The sequence below is a fragment of the Numida meleagris genome, chromosome 1 (genome assembly GCF_002078875.1).
Source record: "Numida meleagris isolate 19003 breed g44 Domestic line chromosome 1, NumMel1.0, whole genome shotgun sequence".
NCBI classification, from domain to species: Eukaryota; Metazoa; Chordata; class Aves; order Galliformes; family Numididae; genus Numida; species Numida meleagris.
Window position 1 is genome coordinate 190,809,755 of NC_034409.1, and position 26,668 is coordinate 190,836,422.

Below are 26,668 nucleotides of genomic sequence, written 5' to 3' on the forward strand. Positions count from 1 at the left end.
ACATCACTATTCTTTCTTCACATTTCTGTCTGCTTTTATCTGTGTATGAAAACAGATCCCCTGGAAGTAGCCCAAACAAAAGCCATGTCCTCTTCACCAAAGCATACCAGACCAAAAGCTGCCAACACTGGTTGAGATTCATCAGACACTACCTAACTGCTTGGAGATACACAGATCTCCAATCTTTCTGGCAGTGCCTTCAGGAAATAAAGGATATGTCCCTCATTTTAGACATCAGTTTCTCCTGCATCCTGAGCTCTGAGCATCCCTCCTCTGAGCACTCCTCCTGTGTTTTGCTCCCTGAACACCCTCCTGCTGAGCAGCCCAACCCCCAAGCAACCCTCTGTCTGAGCATCCTTCCTGCATCCCAAGCCCTGAGCATACCAACTCCTGAACAAACTCCTGCATTCTGAACTCCAAGCATCCCTCCCACTGGGCATCCCTCTTTCGAGCATCCCTTCTGCATCCCAAGCCCTGAACACTCCTCCAGCATCCAGATCCCAAACATCCCTCTCTCTAAGCATCCTGACCCCTGAATATCCCTCCTTCGTGTATCCTCCCTGCATCCTGAAACACTGAGCAGCCTGACCCCCAAACAACAATCCCATATCCCAACAACTAAGCATCCCTCCTGCATCCTTCCCTCTAAGCATCCCTTCTCCCAGGCAGCTCTGAGCATCCCAAATCCCCAGCATCTCAGCCCCTGACCATCCCTCCTTCAAGTATCCTTACCTCTGAGCAGCCCAAGCCCTGAACACCATTCCTGCATCCACATTCTTGAGGATTCCTCCTGAATCCCTTCCCTGGAGCATCCCTCTCTGAGCATCCCAGCCTCCAAACACCAATCCTGCATCCCGACCCCCAAAATGCTCCTCCTGCATCCCTTTCTTCTGAACATCCCTCCTGCATCCTTTCCCACAGGCAACCCTCTCTGAACATCCCAGTCCCCAAGCATTCCAATCCCATTCGAGTATCCTTTCTGTGTCTTGAAGCTCTGAGCATCCCAACCCCCAAGCATCCTTCTCTCTGAGGAGCCTGATCCCTGAACACCAATCCTGCATCCCGATCTCTGCACCCCCCTCCTGCATCCTTTTCTTCCGAGCATCCCTCCTGCATCCCGACCCCTGAGCATCCCTCTCTCTGAGCATCCCGACCCCAAACACCATCCAACACCCCAATCACTGAGCACCCTTCCTCGGAGCACCCCGCGCATCCTTCCCTTTCAGCATCCCGCACATCCCAACCCCTCCATCCCCTCCTACCCCGCTTTACCTCTCGCCGGAGCCGTGCCCGTTCCTTCCCCGCTCGCTCCGGGCCGGCAGAAAGCCGCAGCCCCGCGGGCAGCTCCGGGGGCAGGGCGGAGAGAAGGGAACTACAACTCCCAGCGCTGGCCGCACCGGGATCCCGCGTTCGCCGCGCCCCCGCTTCCTCCTCCGCCTCCTGCGGGCCCGGGCGGGGACGGGGTTCGGGGCTCCGGGACCGCAGGTGGGTGCGGGGCTGCGGAGCGGGGGGAGCGGCGGGGAAGGGCTGGGGTCAGCCCGTCCCCGCCCCGAGAGGGGAAAGTGAGGCGCGGCAGGGAGCGGGCAGCGGGAGAAAGGCTTTGGGATGTTCAGGTTTTGTGTAAATCGGTTTTACCTAGGTATTATTGTTAACGACGATATCGGTATTAATACTGTTAGGATTATTTGTTATCATTATTTTAGTATGTTGGGCTGCTTGCCGAAAACTTGGGATGTTCTCTGGTTCTGTCCCCAGATCCGGGTGCCCGGGGCCCCATCCAGCCTGGCCTTGGGCACCTCCAGGGACAGGGCACCCACAGCTCTCTGGGCAGCTGTGCCAGGGTTGGCAAGTGACGTGGACACTTAGATGGGCTATTAGAAACCAGTGCAAAGCTTTACAGGGCTGGCATGACGTGGCAACAGGCTCCCTTCCTGCTGGCTTGTGTTTTACTGCCCTGCTCGCCAGCACAGCCCATGGGTTTCGGGGTCATGAGTGCCTCATTTCAGCTTTTATCCTCTGGCTCTTCACTCTGTGTTCCCCCCAGTCTCGTTTTCTACGTCCTCCTTCAGCAGCTGTTACCTTCATTTCTTTTTCCTTCTCCCCAACACCTGTGGATGCTCTCATTCCTCATATCTCAGTATGAACCCGACCTTTATTTTTTATTTTCTTCCCCTCACTCCCTGCCCATCAGCTGTATTTCCATCTCCCTGCCTTCTTCTCTTTGCCCCAGACTGTTCATTGCTTAAACGAGCCACATCCGTTTGCATTCACCCACAGCCCTGGGCCAGCAGCACCAGCCTGGAGCATCTGCCAGGAGGTGCTCAAGAGCATCAGGGAGGTCCCCATGCATCACTCAGAGCAAGCCGGGGATGTTAGGAAGCTCACATTCGTGCTCCCCTTGTCATCTCACCAGCAGAGTATTTCCTTGCTAACGCAGCACAGTTAGAAAATAAAATCCAAGTCACTGTTGCCTGGCACTGCTGCAGGCAGCAGATCGATGGGGATGCTTCCTGTAAGGAGGGGTGAGCTGGCATTTCCTGCCCTGTGCCTGCTGGGAGTTGGAGTCCTGTCCTGCAGCTCGCTGACAGAGCACTGTGATGCCTCAGCCAAGTGTCCAGAATGAGGTGGGATCGACTTCCATCTTGCAGCTGTGGCAAAACATGGGTTTTTCCTCTGTAGGACTGCTAGAAAGAAGCACATAGTGTGTAGAAGCCATACTGCAGGGAGCTGAGGATCAGCTGGGATTGGTGAGTGTGCATCAGTGGTACACTAAGGGGGGGTTAAGCACCTCGTCACAACACATTTTGACCCAAATCCTTCTTTAAGCCCAGCTCTCGCGTGATGCCTGCACACTGGCACTCACTCGGGAAGCGCTGAACTGAGGTTTTTGATTTAATTTTTCTTTTCTAAATACTTCCTATTTTATTTCCACCCTCCGTTTGCTGTTCTTTTGTTTATTTTTTCTCCTGTCACGACTTCTAGACATCAAGCTGCCTTTGCTGTAGTGCCCACAACACAAATTCCCAGCTCATGGTCTTTTTCCTCTGCAAAAGCATCCCCTTGAGAAGGGACAGGGGACAAAATGGCTCTCCAGATACAGCCATAGCGAGCGCTATAGGTCTGCTGCCTCCGCCTGTGCCCAGACCCAGATTTTGCAGCTTAATGACCATTTTTACCGGGGCGTTTTGTGGAAATTGGGATTTTTTTTTACCTCAAACCAAAGTGCTCTGCTGTAGTCAGATGTGCTGGAGCAAAGTGAGTGTCGGGAGCTGGGAACAGAGCCCAGCACCGATGGAGCACTGTGCCTTAGGCTGATTATCTCTATGACATTAATGCACTCTAACAAAGCAGACTGGGGCCCAGTGCTGGGAACAACCATCTTCTCTGGTCAGGCTCTACCTAAAGTCTCCCGCAACCACACAGGTGCTTGGATACTTCTTTTCCCATCTCTCCTTTTCAGCTGAAATCAGTCGGGCTGCTCACAGTGCAAAATCTCTTCCTACAGCGCATTGCCTGGCCAGACCTGCTCGACATTCGTCCAGACACCCCGGCTCTCAGCAGCTCTCCTGGGCAATGCTCAGAAGCCAGGGAGGTTTTCAGTCTGGCTCCTTCTCCTGATGCTTAGCAGAAATGGTCCCTGTCTTGCTTTAATGTTATTGCCACTTAGGCTCTCCTCCTTGTGCCCAGCTGAATAATTCATCTCCTGGTTTTGCTGTGTGCGTGCTTTGCCGCTTGCTGTTACTCCGCAGCTCTTTCTTAACTAAGCTGCATGTTTCACTGTCTTAAAGATGGGTTTCCAAAGTTTTGGTATGAAAGGATGCTTTGTAGGTTGGGTATTGAAGGGTACACGGTGTCCGTGACCAATTGCTGCTGCTTTTCCTTCCTCACTCCCAATAAATACTTGTGCTTAGGCTTACTTCTCAAGGAAATCAAGGCTTTGCTGCACATTCTCCCAGACAAAAACTTCGTTTTGTTTTCAGTTTAGTATCTTTTGCATCTTTTCTCTGCCCTTCCAGTAATTACAGCTTTGGCTAAGCTGTTATCTTTGTTAATGCAGAGACAGCTTTCTTCAAATCTTCAGTGAAACTCTTAAACAGAACTGGGCATACCATCTCTTTCATGTTCCATCAAATTGTTGTTTCGGGGTAGATAGTTTTTAATGGGAACAATCAAACTTAACGATTTTGATCTGGATAAGCAACAGTAAGACTCATGTTAAAAATTTTTTCCTCTACTTTATATACATACACATACATATCTATTTCTTAAGGATAAGATCCTTGGGTTTTGGTTGTTGGTTTCTTTTCTGAAAGCTACACATACTTATAGCTTTAGACTTTACGTCAACCTGCTCCTTCTGCCTAAAAAGGATAAGCCACGGCTGCACTCATTTTTCAGAGTGGTTAAATACTTAGCAATATTTGTGCCATTTGTGCCATTTTTCCTTACGGAGCCACATCACGAGCGTTGCATTTCTGGATGACTACTGTACACTCGTGGGTTTTTTGCCAAGTCGGGTGAAAAAGGCACTCAGTTAAATAATAGATGCAGAATTTTATATTATTAGCTAATTAAAGCTTTTTAAAATGTGAGGAATGCAGAAGAGGGGAAATTAGCTTATCCAAAGCTATTTTTCATTTAAAATGATTAAACAAAGGAAGTGTTGCAGATAATGGAGGTGCCAAACTGGCACTTATAACCATGTAAAGATGTCGGTAAGTGAAAATGAGTGGATTTTGTCATTTCCCACACTGTTTCACAGCTGTAAGTTAGTGTTATGGATTATTATGTGCTTTTTGAGTGACTTGTGTCCAAATACATTTGAATACGGATGTAACTTGGAGTTCAGATGTACTGGAACACAAATCACTCCGAAAGCACATAATACCTGTGCTCATTGGCCAAATTCACATCTTCAGGTCTCAGATTAAATCTCAAAGTGATCTAATCTGAATGGATTTTAAGTACTGCATTGGGAGCAGCTACCCAGAAGTCTTTACTGTGATTCTCTCTTGCCAAGAACCATAGCCCAATTTGTACTTGTACCAGTCACTGCAGGTTGTAGCTACCTACGTCCACGTTTTTGGGTCAGAATAAACTTGAGAGTGTATTGAGTTTGAAATGAAAGTCTGCATCTTACCACTGAACTTCTGGGCCATCCAGTGGCCTTCAGGTGGCAACCAAAGGATGGGGACATTTCCCTGCAGGCGGCCAAGGCTGGCAGAGAGTGTGAGAAAACTCCTCTTGTGGTGCAGACAAGCAGACTTGGGTTCAGTAATCTGAAAATATGACCTGTGAAAAAAGAACAGAAAGAAAAAATGGGTCACTGAGTCTGAAACAGCAGAGGAGGGAAGAAATGAACATGCCCCTTGGGGTCATTGTCAGCACTGCTTCTACAGTCTGCATTATCTGCAGGGAGATGTAGGGAACGCTTCTGTTCCTGAATGAAACTTGAAAGAAAAATCCATTTGGGGCTGTTTTTGTGTCAGATTGTGTTTGTAGAAACACTTTCACAGGCATATTGCAAGTTCTTAGGGGAAACACTTGCCCCTTGTACGACAGAATAAGAGCAGTTGAAGCCTATATGTGATCGCGTTAAACAGCTCTTGACTCTAAATTGGGTAGAAGCCTTCAAGAATGGGAAGTGTGCTGAGAACAGAGTGCCATAGGGAGTTCAATGCTGAAACGAGTTTTTTTCCAGAATGGTTTTGGCTGAGCTTAGTAACAAGGATGGTCTTTGGTGTGGGGCGGAGGGGGCTTTCTGTTGGTCTATGTGTGCACCTTTATTTGTCAATTGTACTGGTTACAGGGGGCTAAGACTTACACAGGCAAAGTACTCAGAGGATTTAGAGATCTGATTATTTCCCTTAATTACTATGCAGTGACATACACCCAGTGTGCTAACACAGGCTAAAGAAGAGAAGGGAATGTTAAACCAGAAGTGAAATAAAGATTCTCCTTCAACCCGTTCATTAGCTGATTTAGTGTGGGTGAGTTTTTCATAGCAAAATGGGCTTGCTATCTAGAGGTGTAGCTGTTCTAGGGTTACCACCATTCAGGTTTTAGCAGCCATAAAAGAAGCAATATTACAGCACAAGATGTTCTTCCAGTCTGTATTCTGCTGCAACTATGGAACTGATAATAGTGTTATCCTATCTATGATTAATCCATGACCAGTTAGGAAAATGCCTGCATGTAAGCTTAATTTTTTTAAGAGAGCTATTGGGCTGCTTTCTGTGAAATGACCATAGCTCATAAGGCAAGAGCCACCTCGTATCTCTGCAGCCAAGCACTGATGGGCTTCCTGTTGTTTTCAGTCAATTGTCAGCAGTAAAACTGGGAATGAACTGTTGATGGGTTTGGATTCAGTGAGTAAGGAGAAACAGATGTGAAACGGAGCAGCCATATTTGCAGGTCTTCAGCTAGCAGGAATAAGAGCACAGCTTCTCAGCATAGCTGAGCTGGTTTGCAGTGGAAAAGTGCCTCCCTCCTCTCCCCTTGCACCAGCCCTGGCATTCACCTGATTCCAAGATGCAGCAGAAGCGTATTCTGAATAGAAAATGAGGAGGTTGCTCTCTAAACAGGTTCAGTGTTGGGTCAGATAAGTGCCAGAGATGATTTAAGAGATAAGGGAAGTATGGTGGAGAGGAAAGGGAGGTGTGTTGTTTCCTGAAGCAGTGATGCTTAACTGCATCATAAAAAATCTCAGCTGATTGCAGAGCAGTTGTACAGAAGCTACGTCAACTAAGGATACAGTCCTAATTAATTAGGAAATGTTTTCTAAGGTGAAGCGCATTGGAAGGAGAAAGCTTGATGTGTTTATTTTTTACTGAATGGAACTGCAAAGAACCATGTGCATGCAGTAGCACGGCTCGCTGGCTCCCTGGTAAGATGACTGCACACCAGTGTGTGTTAGGGGATTCTGCTGCAACTGCTTTGTTGCTGTAATTAAACCTTGAGATGTCATGGAAGATGTTGGGATGTGTCTGGTTCTTATCCTGCCCTTCTTTTCCCCATGTTCATGAGGGAGATGGGAATGGGTAAGTCCAGGATACAACTCTGGAAGGCAGTGGTTTTCTGCTGTAGGCACCTGTGGGAGAGATTTCACATTTAGCATGACTGTAAAGCTATGGAAGACTCGTGATTTCTGGCAGTAAACTGAACAAAACAAAGCCCTGATAAAGACTATTAGGGGAAGATATGCTGATTTTCAAGATACAGCCTCCAAAAATATTTCCCCATTTCTAACTTCAAAGATAAATGATTGCCATGTAGTTACCCATATATATGCAGAAATCATTTTCCCTGTAGTTTAACCTTTTCAACCACGTTGGATCTTTTTATTTTTTTATTATTATTTTTTTTTAGAATTAGTTGCAGCATCGTGACTTTTCCATCATGTCAGAACCCATCACGCTCAATGTTGGAGGAAAACTTTACACCACCTCTCTGTCCACCTTGACTAGCTTTCCAGACTCCATGCTGGGGGCCATGTTCAGTGGGAAGATGCCAACCAAGAAGGACAGCCAAGGCAACTGCTTTATTGACAGAGATGGCAAAATCTTCCGCCATATCCTGAACTTCTTGAGAACTTCTCACTTGGACCTCCCCGAAGACTTTCAGGAAATGGGCTTACTTCGACGGGAGGCAGATTTTTATCAAATTCAGCCTCTGATTGAGGCCCTTCAGGAGAAGGAGGTGGAGCTTTCTAAAGCAGAGAAGAATGCCATGCTCAACATCAGTCTCGATCAGAAGACCCAGACTGTCCACTTCACCGTTCGAGAAGCACCCCAGATCTACAGCCTGTCTTCCTCCAACATGGAAGTGTTCAACGCTCACATCTTCTCCACTTCATCTTTGTTCCTGAAGCTTCTCGGTTCCAAACTTTACTATTGCTTCAATGGAAACCTCTCTTCAATATCCAGCTGCCTGCAGGACCCCAACCATTTGACCTTAGATTGGGTTGCAAGTGTGGAACGTCTTCCCGAAGAAGAGTACACGAAGCAGAACTTAAAGAGACTCTGGGTGGTGCCAGATAATAAGCAAATCAATAGTTTCCAGGAATTTGTGGAAGAAATGCTAAAAATAGCTCTGAGTGATGGTTTCTGCATAGATTCTTCTCATCCACATACTTCAGATTTCATGAATAATAAGATTATTCGCCTAATTCGATACAAGTAGGAATGGCTTTTTCTTATGATGGCATCGTGGAGATAACACAGGTTAAGTGTTTCCCTTTAAAACACACTTGCAGCCTAATTCAGAATCATGCTTACCTGGATTAAGAGTCACTAACAAGGAGATGATTTTCCTTTAATGTATTTACCAATGCAGTCTCTCAGAATATGTCTATATTCTAAATAGAAGGAATATTGTCTACCACCTGAATTAAGGATTGGTTCTGTCTCTGCTTCCACCTCTAACCTGCTGTACAACTGTGGGGAAAATCACTTATCTTCTTACTACATTTTCCAGACGAAAAATGGGAATGATCCTTAACCTGTAACGCACGGTTGATGAGAATGTTCAGTTAACAAGGTTTGGAGAGTGTCTGGAGATCAGATGTGGTGAAGGAAGCCACGGAGACACAATGAGATCAGATGTACTGAAGGAAGCCACGGAGCCACAATGAAGCAGAAGACAGTCCAGAGGAGCACATTTTCCTTGTCTTTGCCACATCACCTGGGCAGAGGACCCAAAAAGCTTATCTGGATTTGTGGAAAAGAAGCCTCTCCACATGGACACATTGAATATAGCTGCAAAGGATGGTGCAAATTGCCAATGAGTAGAGGATCCTGTCTGTTCTGTCGCCATCTGAAGATGACTTGGTTTTTTTCCTGAACCCTGTGAGGAAACCACTGCTGTGTTCTGCTTTCAGGGAAGCCATGGTTGAATGATGTGACTGACTCTGGGAACAACCAAGAAAGCCGTAACAGAGAGAAAGATGTTTTTACAAACTGAGAAGGTTGTGTCTGTTGGGGAACTTTGCTTTGGATGCTCTTAAACCTTGACTTTTTCATTCCAAAAGCATCCAGGACAACTATTCTTTTTCCTTTTCTTACAACGCTGTATTTGTCTCGAGGATGCTCCCGGAAACATTCTCTGAGGTGATGACAGCTTAAGAGGGAAGACGTCCCCAGATATCTTCTGTATGGTTGGGTTTCTTCTGACTGGACATGACTTTCTCTTGGGAAATTTCCCTTCAGCGATGTCTGGAGCTTATGGGAGGGTCTTTAGGTAGGGTGGATTCCATCTGAAAGGACCACTTTTCCATCATTTTCTCTACTGCTTTTAATGACAAAACAAGAGGCTCAGTTTTTCTACCCCTGTACACTGAGCCATTTTTTTTACACCACTGTGAAATGTCGGACCGCTAAGGCACCATTTTACCTTCTTGCTTGGCTTTAGTGTCCAGTTGTCAGAGAGAAAAGGCAGTAGGAAATCAGGGGTGATGACAATGGTCAAGCCCTTTCCCAAAAGCCTGATCGTTGCTATGATGAAGATCATAATCCCCTAGCTGCATGTTAGCTCTAGATACCATTTTTGCCACATTCAAGGTGGTTCATTCTTCAGCTAATTATTTTTAAAAGTATCTTAGCTGTCTTTCCCTAATCAGATCGCTACGTATGCATGAGAGACCCTCCAGAACATTTCCCATTCCCTCTAATGAGATAGAAGGGAAACTGCAATAACCAACTTTAGTGTTTATAATGTTATTGCTTCCAAAATGTCTTAGCACAGAGCTGCAAAGCTCAATATTGCTCTTGTTCTTTTATTTCCCAAAGCAGCTAGGCTGTTGTTACGTTAAGCTGATCCATGAGCAGCAAAACAACCTGTTTTAGAACAATACTGTTCTAAAAAAAAACTGTGAGATAAATATATTCCCACTGTCCCAAGCTGTACTGCATGAATAACACAAATCAGCATGCTGATGGTAAAAATGCACATTCTGTAGCTATTGGCAGCCTGTTATAAATCTCTTTCCCTTTCTCCCTTGGTGTGAGACTCACCAGCATGATGGTGGAAGTGAGACCATGTTGTTAGGCCAAAAAACCATTAAGCCTAGCTACTTTCTGTGAATTTTGAGGATTACAAACAAGATGTTGTGGCCAAATTTCAACTTAAGAATCCATATTTTTCTGCCTTTATTTGCATTAGGAAGAATTTTCTTTTCCCTGTTTCTGCCCTGAATTACGAAGCAGGAGTAACATATTCCAGGAGATGCAGCATGCCATTGACAAAGCAAAGCAACAGCAATGTGAATCCTATTTCTGCTGTGAGATTGCCAGACCATTGGACATTCATAGTTATGATCTATGCAGGTTTTACTATTATGATCTGTAAAATACCATATGTGAACTCTCTGTCATCAAATCTATGCCTTCAAACAGATACACCTTTGCTGAACTTAAGATAGAAGCTTTGGGGGGATGTCAGTGGTACTATTTTTTTTAACTCAAGCCTTTGAGATTATATTTTAAATGATTTGTAACAGCAGTTCTTGAATGTCAGGACTAAATGAATAATTATCTGTAATAATTAGTTTGCTCTTAGCTTGAGTTTATCCAGAGAAGTGGGCTTAAAGGGGGGGAAGTCTGTTCTGGAATGCTTGAACCCATCGGTTTATTATGCAAATAATGGACCACTTGAATCCACATTTGTCTGTGATCAGTTCACTAAAGTAGGCAAAAGTTTTGTTGACCACAAATCTCTGTCATTTATTAATATGCAGAGAGATGCAAAATTTCCAACCAGTGTAAAGACACCTGTGAAAACAGGCCTTGGGAGGAATAGAAAAGCTTCAAATACTTCGAAATTGTTGAGCAGAATAAACGTCTTTGAGAATGAGGTACTATGTATAGTACCACAGCAGTTCTGCGTGCTACCAAGTATGTGAAATAAGTGATAAGTGAATCAGCTGGGATTGCCATCAAACACGTTATATAAATACAGCTGCTATTTCAAACAACACACCACGCTAAATTTATAGCTGTCCCCTAATTTTGCACTCTGTGAGTTATGTTGTAATGACTGTTTATAGGAATGTTCTCTCTCCAAAGCATTGGTTTGCCTGTTATCTAGATAGCAAGCTTTCGTTTACCTTCTGTTTTGGAGCCCTGGAGGTAACTTGCTTTTCTGACACCAATCAACAGCACTGATGATTCTTGTTCTCAAGTTGTCCTGAGTTAAAGAAAAGTGAACACGCGCAAAACTCTACCATGTGCTTAGGGTACAGCACAACCCCATCGCCAGTCACAAAAAGCACTTGAAATGCATGAGCAGTAACAACTACAAATTGTTTCACTGCTGGAGTGGAATACTTTCTTGTGGAACAGGCTTCTTATTTTTTCCTGTAAGGGCCTTAAAACAAGGAAAGAATCTAGCGAGCTTTTTTTCCCTTCTGGATCGAAGGAAGTTTTTTTCCGCATCCCAGAGCCTATCCCCTGTTCGGATTCTGCTATCAGCCTGTCTCCCTCAACACCTCCATCTACAAAATGAGGCTGGCCTGCACTTTATTTTTTTTTTTAATGGCCTAAATGCTGGTAGAACCACTGGATAGAGAGATCAATCCTGTTTAGAGCAGAAAAACACCAGAGTTAGGGCAGATGATAAATAAGTTATTAGCTTGAGTGTAATGACATTTTCAGACATGGGCATGTGCATGGCACAGTGGGATTTCTTAGATGACAGAAAGAATATTCAGAAGCATCTTAGTGGAATCCAAACAGAATCACTCATGGGTTTCTCTTACGTTTTTTGGCTTGATATCTCTTAATTGTCTAGTAATATCCAATAATAATGAAGAGAATGAAACCATGCCTAAACACTAAAATGTCCGATGAATGCTGCTGTTGTTAAGAATCATTAGGAGACCGTTCCTACAGGTGATGGTAGGGAAATAAAATAAATTGGTGTAAAAAGTAAGAGTTGGAAGAATTCTTAAGTTAACAAGAAATCCAGGATTTAGAAGGGAGAGCATAGAGACTCTAGATGTGAGATCAGTTCAGGATAACAAAAAAAGATAAGGAAAGTACAAATGGAGACAAAGATTTTGTTATGGAGCAAGACTGCAATTAGAATGACTCATTGGTCCTCTTCAGTTTCAATCTTCTATTATGCAACTAAAATATTGGCCACGCCAAGAGTAATGCTACTATCCTGTCAGAAGTAGACAGCTTTGCTAAATTTGCATGTGCTTTCAGTCACCAAACATATGCACTGCTGTAGTTGCCCATATTTTAACTTGGTTGCTGAATATAAATTTCAGCTTGAGTTCACTGTCAGTAAATATCAATCAGACTGATTCCCATTCTAGAAAAGGAAAAGCTGGTGGGGTCTGTATGTAATGTTCAAGAGAGTAATAAATATTGCCTTCAGCCCATGCCATGAACCATGTAAAGTAAATCTAGGACCTTCTGACACTTCACAGATAAATGGAGAAGTTATGAAGACTACTTTTTGTGGGAGCTTCATTTTTACCCTGTACCTTTGAACTTGGCATCACTGCTCAGAATTGCAGTGTTTTTGGAAATATTTAACTGTCCTGGTTGGTGAGCCATTCTGTAATGGTTCCCTTATCCACAAACTGCCAGCCACAAACATGCAGGCAACACGCACTGCGAGTATGTGGCCCTCCCATTAAAAGACTCATATGTGAATTAGTACCTGAGGTCATGCAGGCATTCTGTGCGAGAAGGGCTGGATCGAGCATAAATGTGCAGATCATGCTCTCAGATTCACTCAGGACAATAGGAGGGACGGTTTTCCTATGGATTCAGAAAAAAAGGGGGGGGAAGGAGCTATAAGGTTACATGGAATGAATAATTCCTTTTCTTTTCCTCCTCTTGCCATTCTCCCACCTCTGATTTTCTTATTCCTCCTCCTAGCTGTAGGATTTTTCTCTTGAAGAGAACAGTTCTTGATTCACTAAAAAGCCATACTTTTGCATGAATGTTTTTTGGAAGGTGTCAAAATGGGTTTTGTTTCTTACCACTCTCACAGACAACCTATGGGATATCACATTTAAAAATCTGGTTGCATTTCTCTGCCTGTAACTCTTCTGTGAACTGTTACTAATATGTGTTTTAGAAGACAATAAATAAAATGTGAATGAAGCAGTAGATGGTCTGCCTGACATCCATTTCCATGCAGCAACATCTGCTGAATCTGTAACTTTTCCTCTTAAGATTTTTAACTGTTTGTCATTCCAATGCTTACCAAGAAGTCTCTATGACTAAGAATCATAGGAAGCTCACAAAAAATATTAGCAGAAAAGACCAGATCAACATACTTCTTCAACAATCCAAGCCATTTTCAATGCCATTCATGTCTTCAAACGTCTTTAATGCAGAGATTCAAAAAATACATTTTTGAACAAATCCTAATACATTCATAGAGCCCCACTGTGGCCTCATCACCCAGCATTACATCCCCCAGGCCCAACACCACCCAAACCCACTGCTGGTCCCACACAACCCAACCTCACATCAGTCAGGTCTACCACAACCCAACCCCATTGCCGGAGCCACAAGAGTCAACCCCATACCCAGCCCCACACCATCCAAAGCCATACATGATCTCGTAACACCCAGCACAAACCCTGACCCCGCAACATTCAATGTCCCTCTCAAATTCAACAAGACAAGATGCATGAGGAGCTGCTGAGTTCCTTTGGTTTCCTCAGCCCAGGGAATCATACAATCACAGAATGGCTTAGGTTGGAAGGGACCTCGAAGATCATCCAGTTCCAACCCATTGTGGGCTGGCTGCCACCCACCAGATCAGGCTGCTCAGGGCCCCATCCAACCTGGCCTTGAGTACCTCCAGGAACAGGGCACACACAGCTCTCTGGGCAGCAGTGCCAGGGCCTCAACCATCTCTGAGTAAAGAATTTCCTTCTAGCCTATATTTCCTTTCTTTTAGTTTAAAGCCATTCCCCCTTGTCCTGTCACTATCAGACCACGTAAAACGTCGGGCCCCTCCCTTCACGTAATGGAAGGACATACTGAGGTCTCCCCGGAGCCTTCTCTTCTCCAGGCTGACCAAGCCCAGCTCACTCAGCCTTTCTTCATAGGAGAGGTACTTCAGATCTCTGTGCATCTTCATGGCCCTTCTCTGGACCCACTCCAACAGCTCCACATCCTTCTTGTACCAGGGGCCCCAGACTGGGACACAGTACTCCAGATGGGGCCTCATGAGGGCAGAGAAGAGGGAGATGATTCCCTCCCTTCTGTTGATGCAGACCAGGATACCGATGGCCTTCCAGGCTGCAAGCACACACTGCTGGCTCATGTCCAGCTTTTTCCTCCACCAGAACCCTCAAGTCCTTCTCCACAGGGCTCTCTCAGTGAGTTCTCCTCCCAGTCTGTACACATATCTGGGATTTACCCGGATCCAAATGCAATACCTTGCACTTGGCCTTGTTGAACTTCATTCGGTTCACGTGGGCCCACATCATTAGCCTTGCCCACATCCCTCTGGATAGCATCCCTTCCTTCTTAAGACTGAGGCAAGGCCTCATGGCGGCCTGCAGCTCCTCACAGGGAGCAGAGGGGCAGCACTGAGCTCTGCTCTCTGGTGACAGGCAGGACTCAAGGGAATGGCATGGAGCTGTGTGAGGGGAGGGTCAGGGTGTGAGGAAATAGTTCTGCCCCACAGGGCAGTGAGCATGGAACAGGCTGCCCAGGGCAGTGGGCACTCAGGGCAGTGTTTGGACACTGTTCTCAGACATCGGGCTCGGGTTTGAGTGGTGCTGCGTAGAACCAGAACTTCTAGGCGATGACCCGCATGTGCCTCTTCCAACCTGGGACTCTCAAAAAGCACGCACGGCAAACCCCGCCGAATCTCCCACACCTCACAACCCTCTCCCCTCTCTCCCAGACAGCTCTTGCGCACGCGCATCGCTCAGTCAGAGGTAGCAGCCGCCGGGACGTCTCTACTGTGCATGCGCACTCGGCACCGAGGCGGGGCTGCGCGCTTCAAACTGTGCGGGCGGGCTACGCCGCCGGTACCGCGCATGCGTGGGGGTGCAAGTCAGCGTGGGCACGTAATGGCGGCGGCTGGTGCAGGCGGGTGGAGCTGGTTCCGCGCCCTGGCGCTCAGTGTCTCCTTCCTCAAGTGCCTCCTCATCCCCACGTAGTAAGGATCTGCCCGGGGCTGGGGACCAGCGGCTCGGCCTGTCAGTTCCCATGGGGGCGGAGTGTCTGTGGGCTTTTCCCCTGGGGGTGTGGGGGACGGGGCGGTGTGGGCACGGTCTGGGCGGGCTGTCCTTTTTTCTCTCGGGGCTTTGGTGCCTGAGGTGTTTGTGGTGCTGTCTCCTCGTCCTCTTGCAGATATAAAAGGGCTTTGGCTTTTGTGTCTGAGGATGCCTGCAGCCCGTTCCTTCGGACTGTTTTTCACGGTCTTTAAATATGCTGATGCAGTTATGCTTTTCAGTTTAAAAAAAAAAAAACAGCTGTTTTCCTTAAAAATATTACATTTGCTTTTAAAATGCCACTAACACCCAGGAACTTCAGCATTAATTGTAAGAAAACCCTGAGCTATGGGTCGTCTTGCCCTGAAGTTACCTGCGTGCATCCTTGGTGCAGGTGCTGTGTGCCTGCCTGGGCTTTGTTTTACTGTTGTACTCTGAGGTGTTTCTTCTCTAAGTGCAAATGTGTCTCTTAATACAAATCTTCTGCAGTCATTCCACAGATTTTGAAGTGCACAGGAACTGGCTGGCCATCACGCACAACTTACCTCTGTCTCAGTGGTACTATGAAGTAAGTTTGGGGGTTAAGTTTGGTTCTCTGGTTTGGTGTTCTTCGCTGTGTCTAAGATGTAGACGTGTTGGCTATGTCAGTCTGATGGCAGAGGAGAAAAGCCTTTCTTCTCAGAAAGTATGAAGGTCACTTCAGAAGTAATGCCACTTATCTGAATCATAGAATGGGGTAGGTTGGAAGGGACCCTAAATGTCATCAAGCTCCATCTCTCAGCTGTGGACTGGTTGCCACCCACCAGCTCAGGCTGCCCGCAACACCGTCCAGCCTGCGGAAAAACTACAACAGATATAAAATCACAATGCCACTATCTGATAGAACAAATTCTCAGCTGCAAATCACTATTTTGAAACACAGTCACCACCATTAGCTAGGAATTTTTGCCAGTGATGAACAAGAGCCTTCGTGCCGTGCTTATAAGAAATCTGCGTCTGTGGAGGTGACGTGCTGTTTCACGCCTGCATCATTGCTAGGAAAAGATTGCACATGCAGTCCAGCTTGCACTGTTTGTCTCCATAAACGTTCAGCAAGCATTGATGAATGGCAGTGGGTGCAATTTTTTCCGCGTGGAGAAATGCAGTGACACTCCTTTGCTGCAGGTGCCATTTTGTCAGGCTGCTCCTCTACTGCCGTACCATCAACATCTGCCTCTAATGTCACTGGCCAGCAGCATAGAGTAGAAGCTTTAGATTGAGAGTGACCCTCATACCTGTCAGGATGGCTGACAGCTGTATTGTGAAATGAATTCTACATTCAAATTTTGAGCTTTTCTTGATGTGCTGTGAGCATGCATTGTTTTTAATGTAGATCACAGAATCGTTTGGATTGGAAGGGGCCCTAAAGGGCCATCTGGTCCAACTCCCTTGCAGTGAACAGGGACACCTACAGCTCCATCAGGTGCTCGGAGCCCCATCCAGCCTGACCTTGGGTGTCTCCAGGGATGGGGCACCCACCACCTTTCTGGGCAGCCTGTGCCAGTGCTTTGCTACCCTTGTTTTAAAAAAGGGTATCTTATATCCAGTCTAAATCTCTTCTGTTCCAGTTTGAAACGGTTTCCGCTCCGTGGATCACCTTTAAGTTGATGATAGCTTAAAACCCAGTTATAGAGGCTGACTACTTCAAAGTCTCAGAGTTCTGGGATAAAGATCACAGTCTCTAGTACTCCTCCAAATAAACAGCTGGGAACTGAACGTGTAGGGGTAAGTGACCTGTGTGGGTCAGAACTTTCTGGAAGCTGTTTCAGTACTGTAAAAAAGAACTTTTACAGGTGCCAGTTTGATCCCAGTAACATCTGCTTGCTGCCAGAGCATAGGATACCCTTCAGTCTGCACGCTGACAAATGTACCCTGTTCCTACCTGCTCTCTTGCCCTCTCTGCCCTTCATTCTCTGGTTCCATGGGCAGAGATGATCATTGGTCAGGATGGTGCTCATTGTATGTAGGACATACTCACTGTAAACAGCCCAAATTGTGTTGAATTGGTTTATTTCATTTTGTCCTTAGGCAACTTCAGAATGGACCCTGGATTATCCACCTTTTTTTGCTTGGTTTGAATATGCATTATCACATATTGCCAAGTACTTTGACCCCAAGATGTTGGTTATTGAAAATCTAAATTACACCAGTCCTGCAACCATCTTCTTCCAAAGATTTTCTGTCATCTTTACAGATGTTCTCTTCATATACGCAGTTCGTGAGTAAGTCTTAATGTTCTCATTTTAGGGACAGTGGGTAGTCTCTTATATCTTCGAGTAACAACTATGTTATTTGTACGTACAAACTTGTAAAATGAAATAGAAGAAAAAAAACAGTAAAGCTGCTTTAGCTTTGAAGGAGAAATATGGAGCACGCTGAATGCAGGATAGCTTTCGTTCTTTTTGTTCTTCTTGGCAATGCTATTGTGGTTTTTTTTGTTTGTTTGTTTTTTACATATTAAGGTATCAGCAGCCTTTTCACGTGCTCATGATGTCTTGTTTCTGTCGTTGGGGTCTCTTTGCAGGGGTTGTAGATCCGCTTGGGTAAACTCGACTGGATTTTCCTTTCATTGCTCTGCTCCTCTAGAGTAGAAGCATGAAAGAAACTTGGGATGAAGTGCCAGTATGATCCAGTGTTCTAAGTCACTCCTGTGGTTTTGGTATCCAGATGATAAACCAACTAGTCCAAGTCTAACTTAACAAAATTAAGATTGTATTTGTAGCGTGCCTTGGCTTTGCAAGGGAGAAGAATGGTGCCACCAGAAGCAATACAGCATAAATCAATCACAGTTGTTTTTAATCTGATCTAACCTTAGCTTCAACACACGTGTCAACCCTATGACATCTTTGTATGAGAAATTGGAAGATGTTTTTGACCACCAGGCTCCTAGTGCTGGTGAGAAAGGGAGAGCTAAAGATTGATTGTGATGGCTTGAAATGCAGTACTTCTAGTTCAAAAGTTGACAGCAAACAGTGATAACTGTGGAAATTGCTACAGCAGCTACTGAATATTAATTAATTTGTTTTCCTACTAAACTATATTCGTGGCACTCTCTTCTCTTGATGAGTTTAGCAAGAATTCTATATCGTTGCCTTCCATCCAAATAAGATATCTTTAAGCGCGCTTTTCGGCTTCAAAAAGCAACAAGTTTTTCATTAGTTGTTTCAATTAAGACTTCTGTTTCTTTTGTTACTGTTCAGATGCTGCCGATGTGTGAATGGGAAGCGAGCTGCAAAGGATATTCTGGAGAAACCAACTTTTATTCTTGCTGTCCTGCTCCTGTGGAACTTTGGGCTGTTAATTGTGGATCGTATCCTTCCAAACCACACGAGTTATTTGTGTTGGTGTTCTTGTCATTTTAACTTACTAAAAAGGCCACGAGTGTGACTAGTATGGGGCCGGTTAATGTTGGGTGGGAGATACCAAGGTGTTTTCAACCTTGGATGTAAAAATAACTCCAGAAAGTCCAACTGATGTCAGTCGATTTGGCCATAATGTTCATTGATCTGGCTAAAGAGAGAACAGGAGAAAGCAACAGTCATTCCTTATTGTAGAAAGGGTGAGTTCTGTCCTTCCCTGTCCTTGTCTTAGTCGCATGCTTACAGGTGGTAGGTGAGAAGTGAGGACTACCATCACCATCCATTCATCAGTGTGGGGCAGAAACTAATTTTTAAAGATACAGAAAGTGGAAATTGACTTTTTTTTTTGTTTTCTTTTGTGATGTGCATTTCATGTTACATATGCAGTCAAATGACTGTGTTTCATTGCACCCCAGTAACACTCTAGGTTTAATAGACTTTGTGTACTTAGTTAAGATTTAGTAATGGCTTTGTGTCTGCATGGAGTGAATTTAAGGCTACTCTCTTGATTTAAGTTCCATTTTAGTTTGAGTTTTTGATCATACGTTTGAGCCTGTCCAGAAGACTAATAGTTGTGGAGAAAGCTTCCTTGGTTCCTTTCCTGACTCAAATTCAGATATTCACTTTCAGTACAATGGCTTTCTTTTTGGCCTGATGCTTCTCTCTGTTGCCCGACTGTGTCAGGTAAACTTAAGTTGCTCTTTGCTTTGTTTTTATTATTATTATTGCATATTTATTTTAGGTACATCGGTTTGCCTTTTTGAGGTTCAACAGGAGTAGCCCATGGGAGTGGCTCAGAGTTGGGCATCTGATTATTTCTTGAGTCTGAGGGTAAGAGGAGAACCTGAATGTCCCTGCAGCTGCTTACTGATGCTGCGGCGTTTCAGTTTGCTGTGAGAAAGCCAATTTCTGTTACACCTGAGCAACGTGACGTGGTTTTCTGCCATCTTATCACCAGTGCTTAGTAGTCGTACCTCTGAAGCTGCAGGGAGGTGAGGCCTATCTCAGTATTATCTGACAGTATAGTTTCCTTCTCTGCAGTGGTTATGCATAACAACATTGTTTGTAATTTGTAGTAGAAATTCATTTGTTATGCTTTTGATAAATGTCAGGATTATGCTAGAGAACCACTTAAGGTTAGTATACAGGCAGAACAAGTAGAAAAGCATGGACTTGGGGTTTTTTTGTTGTTGTTCTTTTTCCTTTAGAAAAGACACCTGGAAGGTGCTCTTCTTTTTGCTGTTCTTCTGCATTTCAAACACATCTACGTGTATGTGGCCCCGGCATATGGCATTTATTTGCTGCGATCCTATTGTTTTACTGCAAGTAACGCAGGTACGGTGGGGTTTCTGCCCTCACTTTTTGGGGGGCTGCGTTTAGTGGGATATGAGGAAGGTGGAAGATGTGCAGGTGCCATTGGAACAGGATGGCTGTGGGTCAGGTGAAGATTCTTCCCGGGGAGCAGAGTTGGGACGATTTCTCAAACAATGTTAGAAATGTATTTCTTTATCTCGAGTTCCTGTTTGTAGGTAGTTATCCATTAAGGAAAAACAAACAAAAAGAAACCATAAAAATGATCTCGCTGCAGGTGGCAGTTTGAAGCCATGAGAATTATTCTATGAAATAATTATATGTCTATTTCAAAGATCATCTTTGGGGTTCCTTCCCGTTTATTTTAGAAGTAAGAAGAGTTTGACATTCCTCTCATGAAACAAAGAAAGCACCTTTCTTTAAAGGGGAAAAACAAAAGGCTGTATCGTGTAGGAGGTGCCATGTGGTAAAAGTAAATGAGCATAGGTTAATAAAGAACACAAGCCTCCTTGTAACCCAAAGAGGCAGAAAATACATGATTGCTGTCTCTGTGCTTAAATGTAGAACAAAATAAAAGCACTTCTGGCCGCTTCTTTTCTCACTTGTATGAAAATGCCATCCAAATTGCTTTGCATACCTCGAATCAACTGAAGACTCAAGGAAACAATTGAATATATTGATATCCAGGGCTGTGTACTTGTAGTAAGTGTTAGCAGGTCACTGACAGCGTGGGATATTTTGTCTACCCCTCCACCTGCTACAGTAACTGCATTCATAATCTGTTTGCTTCTTGTAGATGGATCTGTGAAGTGGAGGAGTTTCAGCTTTCTTCGTATAACCCTTCTGGGATTGATTGTCTGTCTTGTTTCTGCCCTTTCATTGGGCCCCTTCATTGTATTGGTAATATCCCCTTAGCCACTTGCTATTAACCTGTACTGTTAGAAAAATGTTTAAAAACATAAAAGATGTCTCATCTATTTTCTTCCGTCCTTTTTCTCTCCTGTAGGGCCAGCTGCCTCAAGTGATTTCACGCCTCTTTCCGTTCAAGCGAGGCCTCTGCCATGCTTACTGGGCCCCTAACTTCTGGGCTTTGTACAGTGCCGTGGATAAAGCTCTCACAGTTGTTGGTACAGTATGCAGATCTTGCTATTTGGTGCTTCTTTGAAGATAGAGCTCACTGAATTTCAGTCCTCCTTCCCCATGCAGGTAGCAAATCACATTTCCAGGTTGCCTGAAATCATCTGATGATCCACATAGCTCTGTCCATGACGTGTTCAATGAGAGATCAGAAATCAGTCTTCCTTCTCTTATCTTTTAAAAAAGAAAACAATCTTAGCCACATACTTCAGTCCTGTTCTACAGAACGGTTCAGTTTTAGTTCAGTTCTGCAGCTGCTTTGTTTTCTTTATTAATATCAGTTTGTACCTTGTTTGTTTTCAGGCTTGAAGTATAATTTTCTTGATCCCACAAAAATTCCTAAAGCCTCAATGACAGGAGGGCTAGTTCAAGAATTTCAGCATACTGTCCTTCCTTCTGTGACTCCACTGGCAACATTAATCTGTACTTCCATATCGATATTGGTAAGAAGAAATAACGGCTTTGGAAATCTGTGTTTTGTCCACAGTGGCTCTTGTTTGATGCTAAGAGATCAAAAGCAGTCTTGCATGAAACCCACCCTGCGTGCATGTTGTGTGATAGAAGGCAGCTGAAGGAGGGTTTGAGCAGGGATACTGCTGGAACAGTGTGGGCAGCTCGCTGTGTTCTGAACCCATGTCGTGTGAAGAACATCATGCTCACAAAGGAAAGAATTGAAGGTTCAATAAGTAATTACCTGACTACAGAGCCTTCAACTCTGATGGAAAGCTGTGGGAGCCTTTAACTGGAATTCTTTGTTTCAACACCTGCAGGCAGTAAATTCTATAAAAAGAGTGTAGTGGCGTAGGTGCCTGTGTGATTGAAGTTTTTAATCAATATCTGGCATGAGGGAAAAAGCAGACTGAAGGCGTTCAGGTTTTACATCCGGAATCTGCATCAAAATACATTCTGTTCCTCCGGTCCTATATGATTCTTGTGCCATGTAATCACAGTTGTATAATGTAGAAAAGCTTTTGGTCAACGGCTTGCATTCAGGATTGCAAAACTTCACTGAAGTCCTGTTTCTGCCTGTTGTTTCTAGCCCTCTGTTTTCTGTCTTTGGTTTAAACCTCAAGGGCCCAGAGGCTTTCTTCAGTGCCTTGTTCTTTGTGCGTTGAGCTCCTTCATGTTTGGCTGGCACGTGCATGAGAAAGCAATACTCCTTGCTATTCTGCCTTTAAGGTGAGTTCCCTGTGTGGTAGTTGGCCAAATTGAACCTGCTGCCACTTGTTGAGTAATCCTCAGAAGAGGATCGCTTACTTGTCAGTATATTTCATAAAATAAATGCGTGTTTAGAATGCCTTAAGCTGGAAAGTTTTAATGTGCTTCAAGAATGTTAATTTCAGACCCAATAAAATGTGTCTTTCAATGCTGAGTGCTATTATGATGCATAGTGTTGCAGGAAATTGCTGTGCACGGATTCAAACCCTTTGATTTCTGTTAAGATGAAGTTTAAAAAAAAAAAAGCTCACAGAAGGAAAAGGTTCAGGCTGTATGTACCCCACAGCTCTTCAAATAATTAATTTAGCTTCCCTGTAAAGCCTTCTTTTCATCAGACTTGATGAAAAGAATCACCAATTCTGATGAAATGTTTCACTTGCATCACACAGCGGACAGAGGCAGGCTGCACAGCACACACACAGCAGCAGAAAGCTCTGTAACCCATTCCTTGCATGCCTCGTGGCTTTCTCTTTGCAAGAGGAAAAATTGGCTTGCCTGGCTTGAAGAGTTTGACTTCAGTGTCATATTCAAGTCCAGCAAATCAGGTCTGAATTCAGTGACTAGAAATCCTAACCCAGCACCCATTTTGATGTGTGAACATCAGTACAAGTGGAAAATACTATTAGTCATGTGCAGCGTTGTTTGTGATTGGACACAACTGTGCTGCAATACTGTTAGCACTGGGGAAAGGAAGATATCTAGGTGGGGTTTCCTTGCTGACTTTTCTCCTGCTGGCTTGGAAGCAGGAGATTCCAGCACAGGTTTGGATCTGGGAGCGCTGGGGTGCTATGGGGCTCTTTGTGACCCATTCTTAAGTCTCTTTTGTGACTTGTGTAGCGTCTTGCTGAAATTCTTTGCTAAAAGACTGGGTAACATAAATTCTTTTCAATTTTAGCTTGCTGTCTGTTCAGAGGGCGAAGGATGCTGGCATCTACTTGATCCTGACAACCACAGGGCACTTCTCACTTTTTCCACTGCTGTTCACAGCACCAGGTAAAGTGTCTTCCTTACTTCTGTGCTTCCATGTTACTGGCTTGTTGCTGCGTTGTCATTTTTTTTTTCTCTTAGAAATGAAACGTAGATAATAGCTTTGGGTTATTTTGTTGTAAGCTGAAAATTGCAGGAGACTGCGTGTCTTAAAAAGATAAACAGCGCTGCAGAGGAGCCCTAGACTTGAGATTGAAATGGAGATGGGAAATCCTTGCAGCCAATATTTGTTATCCCTCACGGTTGGAGAAACTTCCCTTTGCCTCACATAACCATGCCAAGCAGAAGTGATAAAGACAATTGGAGGCTACAAACCTGGCGAGCTGTTTTCCAGCTGTCTTTTCCAGCTGACTACTGCTTAATGCTATCAAATAACTTAGAATTCCTGCAGTGGCATCAATTAAATGAGTATGTGTGGGGATAGACTTGTTCTTGTAAGTGAATGCTGTTCCTTCTTCGCCCTGCCTTTGATTAAGCAGATGTGCTAAGGCTTAGGTGACATGAGCAGAGCTATGACAGCGTGTAACCACTAATACAGTGATTGGCCGTAGGTCTGATAGAGTTCAAATCCAGACCTTCTCCTTTTGGTCAGATAATGCTGTTTATTTGCAGTAGAGAAGCTGTTGCATCAAGACATTAGAAACTTCCTTTGGATTCTCTAACTCTTGTCCAGCGCACAGCCTGGATAGCAGTCACTCCTATGTTTGAAACTTGCCAGTAATTTTGTACGTTTTGCTGGTAAAATCTGTTTGCACTGCTGTCATATGTTGTAATTACAACTGTGTTCAGTATGCAGTCACTGTGTTGTAGTGCTTGGCATGTTGTTTAGTAAGTATCTATGCCTATCCTTTTGTGTCCTAAGCTATAAATCATTTTGTTCAGCTTGGATAGAATAATTTATTTGAGCAACACAAGCTTGAATGCTAGCCCTTCAGGATGCTGCAGTGTATATGGCACAAGCTTGGTAGAGTTTATTTTAAATGTATTGTGTTCCTTTGTATTTCAGAGCTTCCAATTAAAATACTGCTTATGCTGCTGTTCAGCGTTTATAGCTTCTCTTCGCTGAAATCTCTATACAGGTAATAAAACAGATTTCACTCTGAAGCTACCAATAGCATACTTCTGCAGCTTGTAATTTGCCAGCAAGTCTCTGGCAAACATTTGGTTGTGGACTGTCAGAATGTGTGTGTGTCCACGGGACACTGATCTGCTCGCTACCCACTCAACCAAATGCAGTGCTCGTCATTATGAATCCTGGAGCCATCACATTCCTATTTCCCAAACTTCTCGTGGCAAGGTTGAGCTGTAATGAAGGATCAGTTGGAAATGCCATAAACCTGCATTCACTGCATCGGTCACCTGCTTTTTGTACATTGTCCTCTTTCAGCAGACAGCTTTTCCTCCTCACTATTGTGGAATCCATTAAGTCCTTCTCAAGTGCTTCAGTTCCTCTGTAGGAGCTCCGTGTGGCTGGAGCTTAAGCTTTTGCAAATGTCTTGTTCCTAACTTTGCAACAAAAAAAAAAAACACCCAAATTCCTTCCAGAACACAAATGTAGCTTGTAAACTGCTTGCAGTCAAAACGCTGCCAGCGTCCTTTGCAAGAGATGCGTTCGCAGTCGCTGCAGAAGGCTTGTGGGGAGGGGGCAGGGGTCATGACAAAACCTGACGCTTCCAGTCTTTGCATGTGAAGAACTGCTGTGGAACAACCGTGTAGGAGGAACAGGAGTCTCTGCCTGGTTGTTCTTTGGTGTGAGGGGAAGTAAAGCAGCTGCTGAGGTTTTTTTTACTTAGATTCATTTCTGCTGAACAAAGGCACCTTTGGAAGTTGGTACAAAATCATACGATAAGGGAATTAGCTGTGCTGCATGTTTTCGTACTGAAAGCTCGGAAGATCTAATTGTTACTTAAAGCCTTCCTGTGAGCTGGTGGGTGACAGTCTCTACACTGGCTATAATGGTTATTTTTAGTAGCAGTGAGTATTCTAACGCTTCTTTTAATCCTTTTTGACAGGAGGGAGAGGCCTCTCCTTAACTGGCTTGAAACAATCTACCTCATTCAGCTGGTGCCTTTGGAAATCTTCTGTGAGATTGTGTTTCCTCTGACCCCCTGGAGGCTGCGGTTTCCTTTTGTCCCTCTGTTGTTGACCTCTGTTTACTGTGCTCTGGGTATCGTGTACGTGTGGCTGAAACTTTACGTCTCTGTCTTGTCTGAACGAACTTCTGTTAGACAGAAGGCTGAGTAATGTCACGGTGGTGGGACCCGTTCCGGGTTATCCCCTTGAGATTATCAAGCTCTCTGAGGGGTTCTCACAAGTAAGTGCACTGTCTTACTGATGGCTGAATGTGTACTGTCTCCATGTTTCTTCCAACGTTTCTGTACTGTCCAACTGCAATACCTCTGATCAGAAACACTCATCACAGTGACGGGGCACAGCAAGATGCTGCTTTGCCTGAATAAACTGTGCACTGTAAGGGAAAGAACTTTGTATTCGTATTGACTGTATAAGAGGTCCAGACTTCTGTCCTGAGGAAAACCTGCCTGGCTTTCCCATTGCTCCTTGTACTTTGCCATTCTATTTTAATAAAAACACAAAGGGTCATTGCTGTGTAGAGGAGAGCGTTGTCACTGCGTGTTGTGGAATATGTAAATAAAATAATTTGCTATTTTTGTTCCGAGCCTTTCTTGACATTTTTTCAGGGACATCTGCACCAGAAAGGACATCATGTCGGGCTGAGAACTTGTCCTGATCCACTTGGTTGAATTAGTTGCTGAGTGTTTCTATGTCTCTTTTATCTTTCACAGTCATTTCAAAATAGTTTTACCGTACCTTGAATCATTTTTGTAGACAAGGCTATTGCACTGAGGAGTTGTAACACCATTTACAGCGCAAGATAATCTAATCATAAAATGCTTTAAGGAGGAAGGGACCGTGGTGGCCATCTGGTCCAGCTCCCCTGCAGTGAACAGGGGCACCCGCAGCTCCCTCAGGTGCTCAGAGCCCATCCAGCCTGACCTTGGCTGTGCCCGGGGACGGGGCACCACCACCTCTGGGCAGCCTGTGCCACTGCAATGTCATGGGGTTGCTTTGGGGCCTAGGGATGCCGCACAGGGGAGAGATTTTTCAAGCAGTTTTCATAGAATCACGGCTGGCAAAGCCCTCTAAGATCCCAAGTCCAACCACCAATCCGTGCCCACTCACACGTCCCTCAGTGCCGCATCCCCGCGGCTGAGCAGCCCGTTCCAATGCATTCCTGCTCTTTTGGACCAGAAATGGCTCCGAACACCCAGCGTGACCCTCTCCCCGGAGCCATCCCCTCTCGTCCTGCCGCGGTTCCCCGGGAGCAGAGGCGGGCCCCGCCCCGCTAGGCGGTCGGATCGCGGCGGAACCCGCGTTCGGGGCTCGGCGGGCGGCGGAGCGCGGG

General features: G+C 44.8%; 3 protein-coding genes across 6 annotated transcripts in view; 2 read left to right on the forward strand and 1 right to left on the reverse strand.

Moving 5' to 3' along the window:
* The window catches only part of USP35 (ubiquitin specific peptidase 35), a 30,969-nt gene extending 29,571 nt beyond the window's left edge, over positions 1 to 1,398 (reverse strand). For 2 of the 3 annotated variants that reach the window (XM_021383001.1, XM_021382986.1), the window contains exon 1: positions 1,273 to 1,398. The gene's annotated coding sequence lies outside the window, so the exon portion shown is untranslated. The remainder of the gene's footprint in view (positions 1 to 1,272) is intronic. The other variant, XM_021382993.1, reaches the window with a different exon arrangement.
* On the forward strand, positions 1,368 to 13,121 carry KCTD21 (potassium channel tetramerization domain containing 21). Of its 2 annotated transcripts, XM_021383014.1 has the most exons (3): positions 1,368 to 1,485; positions 2,680 to 2,747; positions 7,369 to 13,121. In XM_021383014.1, exon 3 carries the CDS (start codon positions 7,399 to 7,401, stop codon positions 8,179 to 8,181), a length of 783 nt encoding a protein of 260 aa, XP_021238689.1. In that variant the 5' UTR covers positions 1,368 to 1,485; positions 2,680 to 2,747; positions 7,369 to 7,398; the 3' UTR covers positions 8,182 to 13,121. The 2 variants fall into 2 exon arrangements, with proteins under 2 accessions (XP_021238689.1, XP_021238697.1); XM_021383022.1 differs by lacking the exon at positions 2,680 to 2,747 and having other exon boundaries at positions 1,394 to 1,485.
* Positions 14,985 to 25,921, forward strand: ALG8 (ALG8, alpha-1,3-glucosyltransferase). Its single transcript, XM_021383033.1, has 13 exons — positions 14,985 to 15,138; positions 15,683 to 15,761; positions 17,261 to 17,454; positions 18,433 to 18,542; positions 19,208 to 19,275; positions 19,800 to 19,926; positions 20,699 to 20,802; positions 20,909 to 21,029; positions 21,343 to 21,482; positions 22,079 to 22,218; positions 23,153 to 23,250; positions 24,251 to 24,323; positions 25,257 to 25,921. Exons 1-13 carry the CDS (start codon positions 15,017 to 15,019, stop codon positions 25,486 to 25,488), a joined length of 1,608 nt encoding a protein of 535 aa, XP_021238708.1. The 5' UTR covers positions 14,985 to 15,016; the 3' UTR covers positions 25,489 to 25,921.